Source organism: Narcine bancroftii, chromosome 10 (assembly GCF_036971445.1).
Source record: "Narcine bancroftii isolate sNarBan1 chromosome 10, sNarBan1.hap1, whole genome shotgun sequence".
NCBI classification, from domain to species: Eukaryota; Metazoa; Chordata; class Chondrichthyes; order Torpediniformes; family Narcinidae; genus Narcine; species Narcine bancroftii.
In genome coordinates, this window is record NC_091478.1 from 70,235,229 (window position 1) to 70,254,230 (window position 19,002).

Genomic DNA, 19,002 nt, shown 5'->3' on the forward strand with positions numbered 1-19,002 from the left:
CTGGAGCTTTATGCTTTTCCCACAGATGCTGCCTGACTTGCAATGTTTCTTTTTTATTGCTGATATGGCATCATTATTTAAGGTATAAATTATTAAACGTTGCAAGACAAGCCAGCCCATCTAAAATGCTCGCCTAAAAGATTGTAAATAAACAAACTGATAAAAAGACATCAAGAATGATACAAGTCAGCATATGGACAGTAACAGATGATCAAGGATGGTCTACACATGATTTTCTTTTGAGCAGACACAGGGTGTTTTAAAAAAAATTAAATATAAATATATATATAAATCTTCAATATCACTATATTAAACCTTTTTATATAAAAAAAACAAAGAAAAAACCTTCCCACTTCCTATAAAATATAAATCCACACACCATCAGAGCTCACATTTATACTATCCATTAAAAAAATCTATACGGGTAAGTCACATCTGTTATTATTGTAATTGGTCCATATATGGTGACCCCTCGCAGCCCCCTCAGGGTATCTCACAAAATGAAGGACGAACGTGATGATCCAGCAGGCTGCATGAGGCCCGCAGCGCTGCCCTCCAATTGGCCACAACTAAAGGACCCTAACTGGCCTATCAAGGAAAGCAGATCGCAAATGCACCAATCAGCACTGAGGGGGCTTTGACCACACCCCTCAGCTTGAGAATAAAAGCAGGGCTGTGAACCCAATAAAGTTCAGTGTTAACTACACTTAACTGGGGTTCGTGTCGTACTTTCTTGAAAGAGCGAGTTCTTTCTGAGCTATCCTGCATACAGCTATTACCTCTGCAGAGCCATAGCTTGTAGCAGTTAATTATACATGTATGGCTGCCATATCTTGACAAATGTGTCATACTTGTTTTTGTTAGATTGTATGTAATTTTCTCCATAGGTATACAACTATTCATCGCTGCAGTCCATCGTGCTATGAGTAAGGGAGAGTTGGACTTCCAAGAAATTGCAATATACTTCTTAGCCACTGCAAAAGCTACCAAAAGAAATTTGGAATTTAGTTAACTTAATGCTGATATCAATAAAATTACCCAAAAGATAAAGCTCTGTGTCATTTGCGAAGGCCACTCCTGTTACTTTCTTAATATTCCCCAATATCTGGCCAAAATGGCCTCACCTTCTAACATGATCACATAGCATGTAAAAATGCTCCTATTTCAATCCCACATCTAAATCATATATCCGATATTTCACATTTTGACCTACGCAGCTTCTGTGGCATAATCTATAATTGGTGTAGGAAGTTATACCGAAACAATCCATAATCTTGTTTATAATTGATGCCATTCTATCCAAACACCAACATCTTTCTGATATTACATCCAAGTCCGACTACCATCTCTCTTTTGACCTCTGTAAACCTGGTTTTGCCCTTTTGCTCTGGAGAGCATAGTACAATTTTGTTACAAATTTGGGTGTATTCCCCAGCCTTGCTCCATTCCACTAATTTCAGTTGGGACCAGCGTTGGCCCCCATCTTTCTCTCAAGAATGATCTTTGGTGGAGAAAACAGAAGAAAGTTCCAATAGCTACTCCATATTTCTGTTTTAGTTGATCAAAAGACATAATAGTCCCCTCAGTATAGCAGTCTTCAATGTATCCTGTTCCTTTGTCATGCCAGGAGTTTAATATTCTGTTATATTCATTGGCAACAACACATTCTTACATAATGGTGCTCTTATCCCTGCTTTTTTTCCCAATACACTTGCTGATTTCCTGCCATACTCTAGACACATGTATTAATATAGGATTATCTGTCTTTTTGACAACACTCTTCTTGCAGATAAAATCCTTTGCTGCCTCCTCCTTCATTGAGTATAATTACATTTGAATCCAAGAGGGAGGGCCTGCCTTCCTCAAAGAAAGATGGAAGAAATCTGGCTGATGCCGACAAATAATACTTTTTAAAATCCGGTAGCCAAGCCCTCCTAACTTGTACAGTAATCCCACGTTAATTTTTCCAGTGAAATTCTCAGCACCTTATTATTCCATAGGAATTGTCTAATACAAAAATTTATTAATTTAAAGACATTGGCAAAGAAATAAGTAATGATTGAAAAAGACATTGTAATCTTGGCATTACTTTCATTTTGACACAGTTAACTCTTCCATTGAAAATAATTAGCAAATCTTTCCATTTCTGCAAATCCTTTTATACCTTCCCCAATGGGAATATATTTAAGTTGTACAAATTTTGTAAGTTATTAACAATCATGATTCCTAAGAATTGAATTCCATCTACTTTCCAGTTAAATCGACTTCCTTTTTGATACCTTTCATAATCAAGATTCGTCAATGGCATTTTTTCACTTTTATCCATATTTTATAACCTGAAACGCTTCCACATTTTTCTAGTGTTGTCTGCAATTTCTACAGTGACTCAGTGGATCAGATAAATATAATAGCACATCATCAGCAAAAAGACTGATTTTATGTTCTTCTTGTCCAACTTTGAAGCCTTTAATATCCAGATTTCTTTTTATAATCTCTGCCAGCAGTTTAATCACAAGAATGAAAAGTGCTGGGGCAGGGGTCACCCTTGTATCTTTGATCTACTCAGAGGGAAAACTGCTAACATTTGAATATTAGTTATAATTTTGGCTTGTGATTTATGATAGTTTTTTTAAATCCAATTTATAAATATTCTACTTATTCCAAATTTCTCCCAAATGTTAAATTGGAAGGGCCATTCAAAGCAGTCAAATGTTTTTTCTACCATATGTTTTATATTGAATAGCCTCCCCAGACTATTTGATTTTTTTACCCTGTTTGCAAGAGAAATGAATGAGATTTTTTGAAACTGAAAGCACAACTATTGCTATGTACACAGTTAAAATAACATTTGAGTTTGTGAAGGTTTTTAAGCACTGTTGGTCAGGAAGTTTAAATTATTACAACACAGAACTGTTTATTTTATGATGAAACCAATACACCAAAGCCAGAGCAGAACTCCTACATATTCCTGCTGTTTAATAATTAGTGTTCCTTTATATAGTGTATGAATGTGAGAGTTACTATTTCTTCAGTTGTTGACTTCCTGTCTGAAATGCAAATCTCAATTTCTACAATTAGTCTGAGATTGGTCTTTATTTGGTTACTTGGAGAACTGATGTTTCCTTTACCATTGGGAAACCTCGTATGAAATTTCATCATCTTTGCTCCTGATTTGTACACTTACTTTCCTCAACTTTTCTGTCTCCATTTTAGAAAGGAGCTCTATGTTTACGGTATCTATCGGATTGTGGTGGATATGCTTCCACCACAAACCTATCGACACCCGCAGTAATCTTGATCACACTTCATCCCACTCTGTTTCCAAAGGACTCTTCTTTCATTCCTCCACTATCTACATTTTTATCACACAAGTTCTAAGGATAATGCCTTGTCAATTCTTTCATTATATTTTCTGCATGCCTCAGCTGTGTATTTGCCTCCATTACAATTGACTCAACCATTCCATTTTCCATCTATTTACACTTAATACTTCTCACCTCTAAGAAGGATTAGGATTTCCCCCTTTTCTGAGATCTACTCTGCCAATCTTAAAATTCTGAGTTATGCACTTTATTTTGCAAATTTACAGCATGATACCGTGACCAGAATCTTCCCCTCTCCTCCACTTCCAGTATTATGAAAGTGTTATTTCCTCCAGGATATCCCAGTTCTATCTCTGTTAAAGTCTGCTTCTCTTTCCAAGGCTGTGTAGCTGCAGGAGAAGCAGCACATGCCCATTTACTACCTGCACAACTTTCTTCCTGCTCACCATTTGCAGTGTACTCTTTGACAAGGAGGCCAATTTGTGGAATAGCTCTGGTTCACAGGGGTGACCTGAAATTCCAGCGCTCTCACTTCAATTATCTTTCCCATTCCTCTCCTTGGCCTCCTATGTTGCAGCAAAGCTCCTCAGGTCTGGGAACCACATTGCCCAGGCAAATAATAGATTTTTGCAATAAGAATTACATTCAATAATATCAGGTAATCAACATTTTTGTTTCAAATTTCCAGCATTTGTTGCATTTTCCTTTTGTGATTTCAGATAATTATTTGCATATTAGAGTTTTTTTGTTATTTATTTCATTATCACCTCCCTTCACTGTCGATCAACGCTCATGTTATCATTTAATTTCTCCTGGATCCAAAGGCACTTTCAGATGGCCTCAATACCTGATTGTAAAGCCGCACATTGTACTCCTGTGGCGGATGTTGGGTGGCCATCTGAAACTGGATTCCCCTGCTAGGAGGTCTACTTTCTTAACCCTTCTCCAGTAGGTGTAATATCCTGCTGGGAGTATCCCTCGTGGCAGCTGAAAGCAGCCGGGCTGCCAGGGGGCAGGCTGATGACGTCGACAGCCATCAACTCATCAGTGGTTTTTTTTAATTATGCACAGCACCGGCAGCGCGAGTCAGGCAGGTGAGGGGGGAGAGACTGGCAATGCGAGTCGGGTGGGCAGGAGACTGGCAGTGCGAGTCGGAGGCATTGGCAGCATGAGTCAGGCAAGCGAGGGAGGAGAGACCGACAGCATGAGTCGGGTGGGCGAGAGACCAGCAGCACAAATCGGACGGGAGACAGGCAGCACGAGTCAGAGGCACCAGCAGCGCGAGTCGGGCGGGCGATAGGGGAGAGACCAGCAGCTGGAGACAGGCTGGCGGGAGTCATACCTGAGTTGCCTGTCAATCATCCCTTGACGCACTGTAAATGACGTCAAGGCAGCATGGGTGGGACTAGGCCACAGTCCCGAGGAGCCGGCTATCGCTGGTAGACTGCACGTTCAAGTAACAGAAAGGCGTCCTCTCCATGGCCACCTGAACGTGCGAGCTGCACTCTGCCAGCCACGACTGCCAGCGCATGATCTTCCCTGGAGCACCTGAAAGTGCCTCACCATGTCACAGACCCCTTCTGTTCTTCCTTATCTTTCTCAGGTTCTCTGCAATTTAAGCATATTTTATCTCCTAAGTATGGTGAAAGATTATCTTTTTCTTGTTAATATATTTTTATTGGTTTGGAAGAGAGAAATATTACATGCCATATATTGAACAAACAATAATCGTAAATCTTAATACAATAAAATACAGATATGAATCATAAGAAAATTATACATTATATTGTGTACAATAATCAAATATAGTAGGAATTCATTTGGAAAAACTTTGGTTCATATTCTTTTATTGAAATAAATTCCTGGTAAGATAACTAAATAATCTCCTCTAAATGTAAAGAAAAAGGAAACCAATACAGAAATCAAAGAAAGATAATAAAAAAAAAGGAAAATTCCCCCCTTCAATATACTAATCCTACCCCTCCCACTAAACACGGTCATCAGCAAAAAATGAGCAAAGTATCAAGTTTTGACCTATGCATAACAAGCAAGTAACCCCCAGACTATGTAATCGTTATGATAATAATCCATGAATAGGCCCCATATTTTGTCAAATTCATAGCTTCTTTAATATTATATCTAATTTTCTCCAAACTTAAGCAAAACATAATATCTTGTATCCATCGCATATGAGTAAGTGGTAAACTATCTTTCCGTTTAATCAAATGTGCTTGTCTGGCTATCAATGAAGTAAAGCCCACATCTCTTTTTTGAATTAGATGCAAGGAAATATTTTTCTGTTGAAAATAACCAAACAAAGCAACACTGGGCCAAGGATCTAATTTCATTTTGAGAATCTCTGATACAGTTTGGAAAAATTGTCCCCCAAAACTTACAGTTTTGGTCAATCCCAAAACACATGGATCAGAGGTGCCTCATAAATTCTACATCTGTCACATAATGGATCCATGTCAGAATAAAAATTGTATAATTTAACTTTGCCCAAATGTATTCTATATACTACTTTAAATTGCAATGAACAGTGTCGTTCCCAAAATGAGGTATTGTTAATCAGGTCAAGTGTAGTATCCCAATCTTCATCTGAAATTGATTATCCCATTCACTCCTGGTAGCTATCAATGATGAAACTTTATATCAAAAAGTAAATCAAGAATATTGGCTTTGGGAACTCAGGAAAAATTAGGAAGTTTGGACTGAGCAAAATGCCTGATTTGTAAATATCTAAAAAAGTGCCTATTTGGAAGATTAAATTTAGCTATTAATTGTTCAAATGAAGCAAACTTGCCTTGAATATTCAAATCTCTAAAACTTTTGATACCCAATCTGACCCACTCTCTAAAACCTACATCCAACATAGAAGGTTGAAAAAGATGATTTTTAAGAATAGGACTGGATAGGAAAATATTAAGAAAACCAAAGAATTTTCTAACTCTGCGTCTCATTATCAGATTATCTGTCAGTTTAAAAAATGAAAAGGGCAAAGAAGAACCTAGAACTGCCAACATAGCTAGGTTTTTTGAAAAATTCAATTCCATTTATAGGATGATCATCTAAAGTATCAGAATGTAATAATAAATTTCATATATTACCTGCCCAATAATAATATCTAAAATTTGAAAGAGACAAACCTCCTTTTGGTTCTTTGAATATAGGCCTTATTTATATGGGGCTGTTGGCCTTGCCATATATTTGAAGAAATAATGTAATCTAATGAGTCAAGATAAATTTTAGGAATAAAGATTGGAACATATACAAAGATTTAGATAAAATGTTTATTCTAATTGCATTAATACTTCCAATCAGTAGCATACACAGGGGTGTCCATCCTGACAACTATTCTTTAGTCTGTTTGATTAACCCTAAAAAAAGTTCTTTTAATAAATTCTTACAACCCTTTATAATTGTAATTCCCAAATATTTGAACCGGTCTTTAACTATTTTGAAAGGGAAATTAGCATAAACTGCACAAGATCCTTTAATGGGTAGTAATTCACTCTTATGAAAATTTGTTATACCCTGAAAAATGACTTCATTGAGCAAAGAATGATAGTATGGTTGGTAAAGAAATCTCAGGGTTGGAAATAAACAACAAAAGATCATCTGCATCTAAAGAAATTTTATGTTTGATTTCCTTTATAAAAATACCACTAAATTCTCTACTATCCCACAAAGCTACCGCGAAAGGTTCCAAACTAAGATCAAAAAGCAGAGAGCTTAACAGGCATCCTTGCTGAGTTCCTCAGTAAAGACTAAAAAAAAAAAAATCATTATGCATTTGAACATATTGAAGCACTTGGGCGTAAATACTTAAGTTTAATCATCTTTATAAAAATAGCACCGAAAATAAATTTCTTCATGACCACAAAGATATATTTCCATTCAACCCAATCAAATGCTTTTTCAGCATCCAATGATAGAACACATGCAGTTGTTGGAAGGTAGGTATACTATATTCAATAAGCAATGTATATTGTAATACAAGTAATGAGTTTTAATAAAACCTGTCTGGTCACTATTGACAATTAAATGATAAAATATTCTCTATTCTATGGGCAAGAATTTTGTATAAAATCTTCATAAGTAATGAAGTAATGAAATAGGCCTATAAGAAGCATATTCTGTTGGTTCTTTCCCTTTCTTCAAATTAAGAGATATACTCGCTTCATTAAAAGAAGAGGGAAGTTTCCCATCCTTAAGTGAATTATCCAACACAGAACTTGGATATGGTACAGGCAATTTAGAAAAAGATTTATAAAATTCAACAGGATATCCATCTGGTCCTGGGGCTTTACTAGGTTGCAATGAAGAAATGGGTATAAATAATTCCTCTTGAAAAATAGGAGCTTCAAGACTATTGAATTGTTTAATTTTATCCTAATCTGTACATAGCCAAGGTATCCAGCCTGAGATGATTTACCTTCATGTATTATGTTTTAATTTCAGCACATGCACTTCAAACTATTTACTTATGGTCATGTGTGGTGTGCTGAATGCGAAAGCCACAATGAATTTCCTTTTTGTTTTTCCTGTTTCTCTGTTTCTATTTTTAAGACTGAATATATATTCACAATAATGCACTCTAATTTGATTTGCATCATTTTATTGCCATATTTTAAATCAGATACATTGTTACTCTATCATAGCTACCAATTCCCACACTGGTCCACTTATACCTCAATTTTAATTATGCTCATATTCTCCGATGCCCTCTTCACTCCCTCCCTTTCTTGAAAGCTCCATAACTCCAACCATTGTCCAAGAACTCTGTTATATCTAACTTCATGTCTCCACTTCATTCAATCCTCCTTTGGTAAGCATAGGACAAAATTTCTGTAATTCTTTCTGTCGATATCCTTGACGCATCTTCCCTCCGATATCCCTGAGGCCCTTCCTTTCATGAGAATTTTAGTGCAAGTTTTACTGTTTTTCTTCTTATTTACTGTTATTCTACTCCTTTGGCTAGGTGATGATTACTTCATGTGAAGCACCTTTCAGTCAGCAAAAGGTAATGCAGAAATTTGTTTTTGGCCTTTAATTCATTATTCTATGCCATTTAGATAATTATTCTCACCGATGTGTTTTCACCAGTATTTGGTCTGAAGGTCGATCTTCTATCCCCAGAGGCTCTGAAATTATCAAAGGTTTTATCATGTGGAATTTCATCCTGTGCTTTTCCCATGTTTTCTGGTATAGCACCTTTATTTTCAAAGCAGCTTGAGCTACTTGAAGATTCCTATGCTATGAAATTTTTTGGATGATTCAGATCAATTTTATACCCTTAAGGGCAAAGTAAAAGTAAATTAATTGAATTAATTTTATAATGAAAATAGATGGAACCAATTCAACTGCACATTCACAAGAAATAGAAGCCTATCAAATACTTTTGCTGTCTTAGTTCAAAGTATGGAAATTAGAAATATGCTCTTATCTGTTATTGAAAGCATTCACAAGAGAGACTTTAAAAAATATTTTATATTTGATTTTCACAGACTCGTATAAATTCCGACACAATACAATCTCTTCCAATATCTGCATAACATAAAGAGACAGTTTTTATCTCTTCCCCCCCACCCCCCACCCCGATCTGATATAAATAAGAATAATGTCATAAAATTATACAGATACGAAAAACACATTCCGGTGGGGTCAAATGACCCCCACAGAAACATAGGAAAAACCCTAGAATAAAACAACCAAAGTGACCAAATAACCCAAGGTAAGGAATAAAAATTTAAAAAATGACTAACTGAGCACGTCATCTGAGCCACTTCCAATTTTCTTGATCCTAGTTGTTTCTCTACTGGGAAGGGTTGTTTCAGTACCCTTGTTCTGAAAGGGGTAGCCATATCTTCAGGCCAATATATTTCAGATAAGATTGCTACACTCTAGCAAACGTGTCATATTTCCTTCTTAAATTGTATGTGGGGTTCTCCAAGGAAATACAACTCTGTATTTCCATATTCCATCGTGTAATGTTTAATTAGGAGTCAGACTTCCACGTGACCGCTATTCATTTCCTGGCTACAGCCAAGGTGACCTTCACAAACTGAATTTGGTACTTGGACAGTTTAAAGCACACATCCATAATGGTCTCCAGAAGGTACGATTCCAGATCTTGTAGAAAACCCACCTTTCTTAAATTTTTTTTCAGAATGTGCCTCAGGTCCTCCCAGAAGGATCTTACCTTTGTACACAGCCAGGTTGAATGGATAAAGATTCTAATCTCCACGCAACACCTAAAGCACATTTCCATAAGAAAGATTTGAAGTTTCTTAAGTACTGGTATTGCTCACAGCAATATTTGTAGTCATAACTAAGTGAGTTATGTTTGCTTAAAATTGTAGAAATTAATGAGCTTGTATGTTCACGTGAATTATTTCGACATTTTGGTGGATTCTGTAACATTCCTGTAAAGATTATTTGGCTTGGAGAGTTTAATGAGGAGAATTTGAAAAGTAAGTAGTTTCACAAAGCATTTTTATATTGGTAAAAGATCATTGCTTTTACACTTAAAGTGTTAATAGTCCCCCCTAGATTCCAGCAGGGTTATTTAAATACGTTCCCCCTTTCTACAGTAATTCTGTACATATGCACTTATGTTGTATTTTAGATCTAGGTAGCTGCTTGCGTTTAAGATAACCAGCCAGATTGGTTCATGGACCTGTAAATATTTTTGATCAGTGTTCTGAAAACCTTCATCAGAAATTTTGGGTCATAAACTCTTATTCAGGACAATCCTGATGAAAGGCTTTTGAGCTGAAATGTTGTTATCTACAGGTGTATTGTCATTCATGGATGCTGATAAAATTGTGAGTTCCTAGAGCATTTCATGTGTGGGTCATTCATCTCTTCCACCCAAATATTTGCTTCCTTCGTAATCGATGACTTGTGTATGCATTAGCTGTTTGTTATGATCAGAAACAAATGTGATGGGTCTTCTGAATAAGATTTTGTCCTGAGATTACAACAGCAAATGTAACCAATCCCCTGTGTTGCCACTGAAAATCATTGATGATATGATGAGTTATATAATATTTTATATAAATATGTTTTTTAAAAGAGATAGATTGTGGGGAGTTTAGTGTAGGTCACCACAGAGTAACACTTCAAATCTCATTTAAAATGCAAGAGCTTTGCTGAAAATGAGACGCTGAGGCACCAAGTGCCTTTGCAAAGACAATAAAAACTATTTTGGAAATGCTTTGCTAAGGAACTTCAAAAGCAGGTGCAAATGAAACAGTTCACACTCAGAGGCTGATGAGATTTTTCAGAGACTGGGTCTGGAGCCCTACAGGAAGGTCATGTTGTTTTGCAAGCAGAGAGAGAGAAAAGACTAAACAGGCTTTCTCTAAGAGAGAGAGAACTGACTTCTGCAGTGGTTTTTGGAACCTTGTGGAAAACCCTATTTTGAAGACAGGTTGTGAGTTCAGCCTGTTGAACAACCCTTGTAGTCCTTACAAGAGGAAATGGGTGGCTAGAGTGTTTCACCTGAAACAAGGGAAACAAGAGGAACTTGGCTGTGACCTAGAAGAAGAGGTTATCACTTGGAAAACCTTTTCACTAGAGCCTGGTGAAAATTCATAAATGTTAAATTCTCTGCACAGTATAAGAATTGAACTTGGAGGAACGAGAAGTGAGATTGGATTGTGAATCAAAGGACGTTCCTGAACATATGCACGTTACATCCACGTGCACTTAGAATTAGAAGGGGGTTAAGTTAATAATAATAAGTTAAAGTTTGATCCTGTTTTTATGTTTAAAGAAAATTAAAAGCAACTTTTGTTTAAGTAAGCATTTGTTTTGGTGAATTTCTATTGCTTCTGTGTTTTGGGGTCCTCTGGGCCCATAACAATGACCATATTTCATTATTTTCATGTAGTTTTAAATATGACTTCAAACTTTTTAAGACTCCTATATCAGTAAAACTGTCTAAATAAATGATGTATTTCACTGCCAGATGTATAGTTTGCTCTAAAATTCTCCGTGGTAACTTGAGTAATTAGTTAAAAGAACATTTTTATGAATTGTGTTAGCAAATTAAAATATAGCCTAGTAAGAGCTAACAATTCATAAACAAATGAATCGCAGTTCTGATGGTCCTCATTTTTAAGTGAATTACTTAGATGAGTAACTTTTAATTGTGGCCACCTTTTCAGCAACAATATAACCCCAGTTTAAGAACTTTTACAAACTAAATACACTAGTTCTGCCTGATCTGCAGGGTATATGTTCTAAGACCCCCAAGCAGATGCCTGAAACTGTGGATAGTACCAAACCCTATACTGGTATGCGTTGCTTAATGTCCATGGTATGTTCTGTAAAATTGGGTGTTATGCAATGTGGACATTGCGCGAACACCATATTATATACTTAGCAAAGCTATATTGGATACTTGTAGAGTACCTGTAAACATTTTATTTGTAAGTAGGGATCAGTGTGGGAACTGACACAGGGCTGTGGGCAGTGGTATCAGTGTAGGGACTGACACGGGGTTGTGGGGAGAGAGCGGGGGAGTGGTATCAGTGTGGGGACTGTCACGGGGCTGTGGGGAGAGAACAAGGAAGTGGGATCAGTGTGGAGACTGACACGGGGCTGTGCACAGAGAGCCGAGAAGTGGGATCAATGTGGAGACTGACACGAGGCTGTGGGGAGAGAGCGGGGCAGTCAGATCAGTTTCGGACAACGGGTATTTGAAACCACAGATAAAGTAAATAGGTGGCACGGTTAGCATAGCAGTTAGCAGTGCCAGCGACCTGGGTTCAAATCTGGCAATGTTTGGAAGGAATTTGTATATTCTCCCTGTGTCCTGATTTGGTTTCCTTCCACTCTCCAAAAATGTTCAGGGTTGTAGGTTAATTGAATGTAATTAGGCAGCACAGATTTCAATGGCTAGAGTTGGCTTCTACTGTGTTGTAAATATAAATTTAAAGAAAAATAAAATTTCACTGATGCTGGGAATCTGTTGAAACAGCTTGGTGGCACTTCCAGAGCTGCTACTGGTGTGGACCTGGGAGAGTGGAAACACAGCTCTGCTCTACAGGATCCAACAGCCTGATCACGATGCTAGTGGCTCTGTATTGGCTTTAAACAGCCTGTTAAAGGAGCCAACGGTGTTTTTAACTAAAATCCTGCAAATGCAGGGTCTTCGCCCAAGGTGGCAGTGCCTGCGTTCGGCAGCAGCCATAAGAGGTTGCATATTCCAGGGGGTGCAGCAGAATCCAGAAACTGGGGGAAAAAAACCTCCCTTTGAGAAGTAGAAGCAAAAGATGGTGACCACTATAGCAGATGAAGAATTCACACAGGCTGCAGGCAGTCAGTGACTTGGTAGTTGAGGGACTCACACAGTCTGTGGGCAGCTGACAACTTCAAGTCAAAGGACCTGCAAAGGCTGCGGGTTGATGGAGCTGGCTCAAAGTTCCAAAGGGCCTTTAGCGCTGAAAGCTTCCTGATAGCGTTGAAGGTTTGGATCTGGAGCTCTGGTTCCCAATGGATCGAACAGAGGACTGTGCAGCTACACAAGCTGCAGGAGCCCTGGAGGCAAATCCACAGACACAGCAGGCAAAAGGAAATTTCATGCAACATTACATTTTCTGTATTATTACATGACAATAAAGAAATCTTAAATCTTGAGTCTTGAAATCTGAAGTAAGAACGGAAAATACTAGAAAGGGCTAACAGGGCAGTTGCTGTCTGCAAAGCAAGAAAGTAAATATTTCAAGCCAAATGCAGTCATACAAATTATGATGATAAAGAGGTCAACCTAACATGCTAACTTTGTTTCCCTTGCCACAGATCCTGCTGGTTATTTCCAGGATTAAAGCATAAAATCCCTTTTTTATCTAAGGGAATCCAATTGTATATTTTTCTATTCAACATTAATTTTGGCTATATTATGAGGAATGGATCAACTGTTAACTCAATATAATCATAGAATTCATTGTTTTGAATGGGATAAGTAAAATGAATAATTAGGGTTATACTGTACTTCTTATTTACAATGTTCATGTGATATGTATATGATTTGATTTGTTATTAATTGGAAGACCATGTAGAAAGAGCTTTTTCTATTCTCAATAAAAATATTTTAAAAAGAGAGTATATTTCCAGGATTATCTGTGTTTAAGTAAAAATAGCTTTATTATGATAATTAGTCAGAATTTGGGACGTAACATTAATTAAGTTACTGAAATGTAAATTAAATTTATTATGTACAAATTTATCAATTTTAATTCCAATATAGAAAGAATTATAAGCTCAGTAAAAATGTATATAAGAAATCAATGTTTGGTAAGCTTAAAAATTTGGAATGATGTACAGTGGTTCTTTTATGCACACAGACAAGGAAGTTTTCAGTTGTGCTTGGTTCCATTTACAAACTGTTAGTGTTAGAAAAATTGATCCTCAAGCAAGAAGCTTTCAGTGCAGGGTTTTCAATCTGGAATACATTTTGACCTCAAATATGATAAATCTTAAAGCAAATCAACATGTGGCTCACATTATTAATGTTTTAAAAACAATCAGTTAATTTATTCTGCAATTCAATGATAGGATTTTGAAGGGTTATGCTGAGACCTGGTGTTACTGAACAGTGTGGCATTAACAAGATGAGGAAAATTCAGGGTGCAATAAGAAAGGAGAAAAAATGGAGCCTGTATTTCAGCCATGCATCTCACATTCTAAAGTACTGCATAGCCAACAAAGTATTTTTTTTAAATGTCTATATTGCCTTATAGGAAATGTGGCAGCCAATTTGGTTAAAGCCTGCTGCGGCAAACGGCAGTTATCGGGGCATAATTTAGCTTTTATGCAAATTTAAGAGAGTGCATAAGAGAATTGAGGTTCTCAGCACTGTGTTGATGAGCAAAGGCCAGATATTCCTAAGAGTCATTGAAACATTTCTGTTGCGTTCCTGATCATTTTTTGCCTTTCATGCTGTTGAGCTGCAGAATGATCTTTGCTTTTTTGGATGCATCCGGCCCATTCTCTTAAACATGTGAAATGAAAGTTAATTCGTGTCCTTTCATCCTGTGGATTAGTTACTTTCCAACAGGAAGTTGGAAGCATTTGTGTTGCAATATTGTGGTGAGAAAATTGTAAGGGTGACACAGACTTGCTTGATGCTGCTCTGCACTGGGATTGGTGGATAGTTTGCATGCCATCATGTAACAAATGTAGATTAGAGATGATTTTCTGAGAACATCCAAATTCTCCACAGTTCCTATCAGTTGACAGAATTGAAGGCTTCAGTGAGTTCTGAAAATACCATGATCAGTGGCTGATATATTTTCTTTGACATTATTGTACAGAAGAGTTGGTGTCACACATGTTAAGGATTTAAAAGAAAGAAAAAACAAAAGATGATCAATGATGCTTGTTCTGAATTATTGAAATATAGTACATTAATTACCTACATATGATTTAACAAACAGATAAGAAAATGGATATTTCCATTCTGTCCAGTAAACCTTGTCTTGTTGAACAGAGGTGCTATTTGGAGGGAGTTAGATTCCTCCATGCAGTTGGAATTGGAGGATATGTTTTGCCATTCACATTGGAAGAGGAAACGAACAATTTTATCGTTGAGAGTGGATGAGCATTTTTGTGTTGGTCTTTTCACCCCTTTTCACCACTTTGGCCATCTGCACGATTTATTTTACTTAGAAATTATCAGGTTGGTTTTATTATATTTGCCTTTTATGTTTTAATCAGCAAGTAGAAATACAAGATAAATTGATTTTAAGAATTTGGTTGATAAGATTGCACAGGAAATTTTCAATAAAATGTTTAATAACTTTCACTTGGAAATGTAAAGAGAAAAACTGGAATGGAGCATTTCAGTGATGAGGAGTCACTAAAGCAGAGGAGGTTAAGAGAGGACATGATTGAGATATCTAAAATTATGAAAAGTATATTGCAGGAAATATGTTTCCACATTGAGGTAGATATAACTAGAGGTCATAGGTTTAATGTAAAAGGGAAGAGATTTCAAGGGGCTATGAGGGGATCATCTTACATTAGAGTGGAAAATACCTGGAATGCTGTTAGTCATTGACATAGTTAGGGGATTACTCAGGCATAGAGGGCCATGGACCAAGTGCTGGGTGATGGAATGAATGTAGAAGAGTGCCTGCTGGTTGGTGTGGACAAGTTGGGTAAAATGGTGGGATTCTGTTTGTACGACTGTGATTCAAATGTTTTACCTTGTGTTTTTCTTTGGGACTGGCTTTATTTGGCTATTAGATTGTACGAGGACATGTATCAGAGCGTCTTTGTAAATAAAACTGAATGACCTGTTTTGTTTCTTTTAGGTTTACACTGTACCATGTTATCAAGTTACAAATGCAAGAAGAAACTGTCAATTACATGCCATTTTTTTAAGCATGGAAATGTCATGCTTTAGTATGTGGCTTCACTTAAACAAGTGATATTGTTAAGGACCATGAGTTGTTAATCTGCCTCATGTAGCAATTGTGCAGATTAGTCATCAGAAACATTAAGGGCCATTTCACATTGCAGCGTTTTCAACCTCTGCTTTTTTTTTACAGATGGGAACAGCGAGTGCTACCAACAGGAAGAGTGTATTACGTGGATCACAACACTAAAACTACCACATGGGAGAGACCTCTGCCTCTAGGGTAAGTTTTTGTCATTTCTCCTGAGTTCAATTCCAAATTTTTTTTTTTGAAAGAAGTGTGCACTTTTGGAATTGTTTTCCTACTGAAATACTCCTACAAAACTGATCCATTAATAAAATTGGGACCCTGATTTATCTCTTGAGACGTTTTTTAAGAAAAAAAATAGCAATTTTATTGGAAAATCTGCCAACCCCAGCTTCCTCATTTCAACTACGTAGTTTATTATTGATCTAAAATGTGAATGTTGGTGCTTTCTTTGTTAGAAACTCCATTCTTTTTGCAGTTATTTCTGGAAGCATGATTCATTTTGTAAAGTTCAAAGTTCAGATTTATTGTTAGAGTACATACATAACATCACATACAACCCTGAGATTCATTTTCCTGCAGTTGAGGTAGAATTACCACATAAGGTAAAGGTTCCATTATTATTATGTGATACTACATTTAGAATGTAACATACATGAAGCTCTTTAACTTTTGTCTACCGTAAGGCAGACAGAGAGTCGCCACTTTATCCAGCACCCCTCACAGAAACCTACAGCACCTGGTGTTCCGAGGCGGTCTCCCCTCCAAGTACTGAGCCTGCTTATTTTCTGAGATCAGACAATCTTGGCGTATTCAGGCTGTTAGGGTGCTGTAATTGGTAGTGGAAAAGACTACTCTAAGATACGTATGGATACAAATGAATAAAGAGATGTAAACAAACTGTGCAATACAGAGAGAAAAAAAATCAATGAAGTGCAAAAGTAAGGGTCCTTTAATGAGTCTCTGAGTTTGTTGTTGAGGAGTCTAATGGTGGAGGGTTAGCAACTGTTCCTGAACCTGGTGCTATGACAAATTTTCAAGCCAGACTTTTTTGCCTCCAGTGGAATTGTTATCAATCTCTACTACAAATAATGTAAAGCACGAAGGTCTATAGACAACGTGGTTGAAGTAAAAACACTATGCCAGAGGAGAAGGAGGAGGAGCACAGTGCCAAAGGCAGGAGGTAATAGATGGATAAAGGAGGGAACACCAGCAAGCAGGGTGAAGAGGGATGGTTTTGTGAATGGAGAGGGAAGGGATGGAGGGCAGGAGGAAAGTAGACAAAGGGAAAGGGGAGGGAGGGCGAACGGAGAGTGGGATAGCAGAAACTGGAGAAGTTAATGTTAATACCATCTGGTTTGAGAGTGCCCAGATGTAAAATCAAATGTTGTTTCTCCAATTTGTGGTGGGTCTTGGTGGATAGTACATGAAGCCATGGATAGACATGTGAGCATGAGTTAGGCACAGAAGTGAAATGGTTGGCTACTGAGAGATCCTGTCACTGTTTGGAACAGAGCGAAGGTGCTCAGCGAAGCGATCTCCCATTCTGTGCCCAGTCTTTCTGATGTAGAGAAGGCCACAAAAGGAGCATAGGATGCAGAAAATCACTCCCAAGTATACACAATGAAGTGTTGCTTCACTTGAAAGGACATTTTTGGATCCCCAATGGTGGTAAGGGAAGAGGTTTGGGTGCGTGGCACCTCCTGCAGCCCCAGGGGATGGGGGGTGGGGGGGGGTTGATTGGTGGAGAGGCCGAGGGACTTACGGAAGGTGCGGTCACTATGGAAGGAGTGAGCATTGTAGATGGTAGAAATTATGCAAGTGTTCTCTCTGTCTTCTTTTCCTCCAGCTCTTCAGCCCCTTCCTTCTCTATTCACAGAACCACCCCTCTCTCCTTTATCCACCTTTTACCTCCTGCCTATGGACCTGTGCTCCTCCCCCTCCCCTTCCCAACCCTACCCTATTGTTCAGATGCCTGCTGACACTTTTTTCATACCTTGATGAAGGGCTCAAGTCCAAAATGTTGGTTATGTATCTTTATATTTGCTATGTAAAGTATACTGTTTGACCTGCTGAGTTTCTGCAGCATTGTGTTTCTACCAAACACCACTTTTAGTTTTGTACTGAATACATCTTTATTTAAAAACACTCAGCTGGAGAAACTCAGCAGGTCAAGCAGAGTCCTTTATATCGCAAAGGTAAAAATACAGAACCAACATTTGGGCTTGAGTCGTTCATCAAGGTCTTTATTTCAATGCTTCCATTTTATTTCAGCAGAGCATATGTTGAATGCAATATAGACATTTACTGTATTATGTTTTACCTAAGATTCTAAGATTCAGGGTGATTACATTGTGTTTAGAATCAGAAATATTTGCAACTTTTATCAGCAGCCAAATTTTGCTTGGGGTGCTTAGAATTGGCACATTAGCTCTTGTCATATTAACTCATGTTATCAGTAGAATGTGCAAAAAGAAAATAATGCTGGATGGCTGTTACTGACTGGGCTGCATTTATCTCAACAATGGTTGAGATTCAGTCTAACTGGAGTGCAGTCATTGAGCTTTCACTGTATGCATTAATTTGCTAACGTAGTTTCTTGTTCAAGCCTTTTAATCAATAGCCTATCATTGACCTAATTCATTTCAGTAATTTTGAATATAAAAGTTTGTGTACAATAAAGAATTGAGATTTACAGAATTTGAATTCAAATTATAATTACAGTATATTGCTTCATCAAAATATTTATCATTAAGTCGTATAGATTACTCAAGCTCCTGATATCTACAGATCTTGATGTTCTGATATGTCAAAAAGTACCCGTTATTTAATTACAGTATACTAATTATTATAACGTGTGAAAATATATTTGGTAACTTTATGTAGTCTCTTGCATTATCTAATAAACAGCTCCAATCTCTTAGAAAAACTGAAAGTGCACAAATCACTTTGCAGCCTGACAACATTGTGGTAAAAACACAAAGCTTGATAAACTCTGCAGGTCAAACAGTATGCTTTATGTAGCAAAGATAAAGATACCTAACCAAGGTTTTGTGCTTGAGCCCTTCAAAATATGAGCAAAAGTGCCTAATCAAAATGGTGGGGGGAGGGGCACTGGCCCACAGGCAGGAGAAGGGAGGAAGGGCACACCAGCAAACAAGGGGCAGGGAAGGGCTTTGTGAATGGAGAGGGAAGGAGGTGGAGAGCTGGAGGAAAGA

General features: G+C 37.4%; 1 protein-coding gene across 5 annotated transcripts in view; it reads left to right on the forward strand.

Annotated features, from left to right (window-relative positions):
* wwp2 (WW domain containing E3 ubiquitin protein ligase 2) overlaps positions 1-19,002 on the forward strand; it is a 185,902-nt gene that overhangs the window by 105,225 nt on the left and 61,675 nt on the right. For 4 of the 5 annotated variants that reach the window (XM_069901300.1, XM_069901298.1, XM_069901299.1 and 1 more), the window contains one exon: positions 15,890-15,979. In XM_069901300.1, the coding sequence (XP_069757401.1) occupies positions 15,890-15,979 (90 nt within the window). Of the gene's footprint in view, positions 1-14,871; positions 15,016-15,889; positions 15,980-19,002 lie in introns of those variants that run through there. The other variant, XM_069901301.1, reaches the window with a different exon arrangement.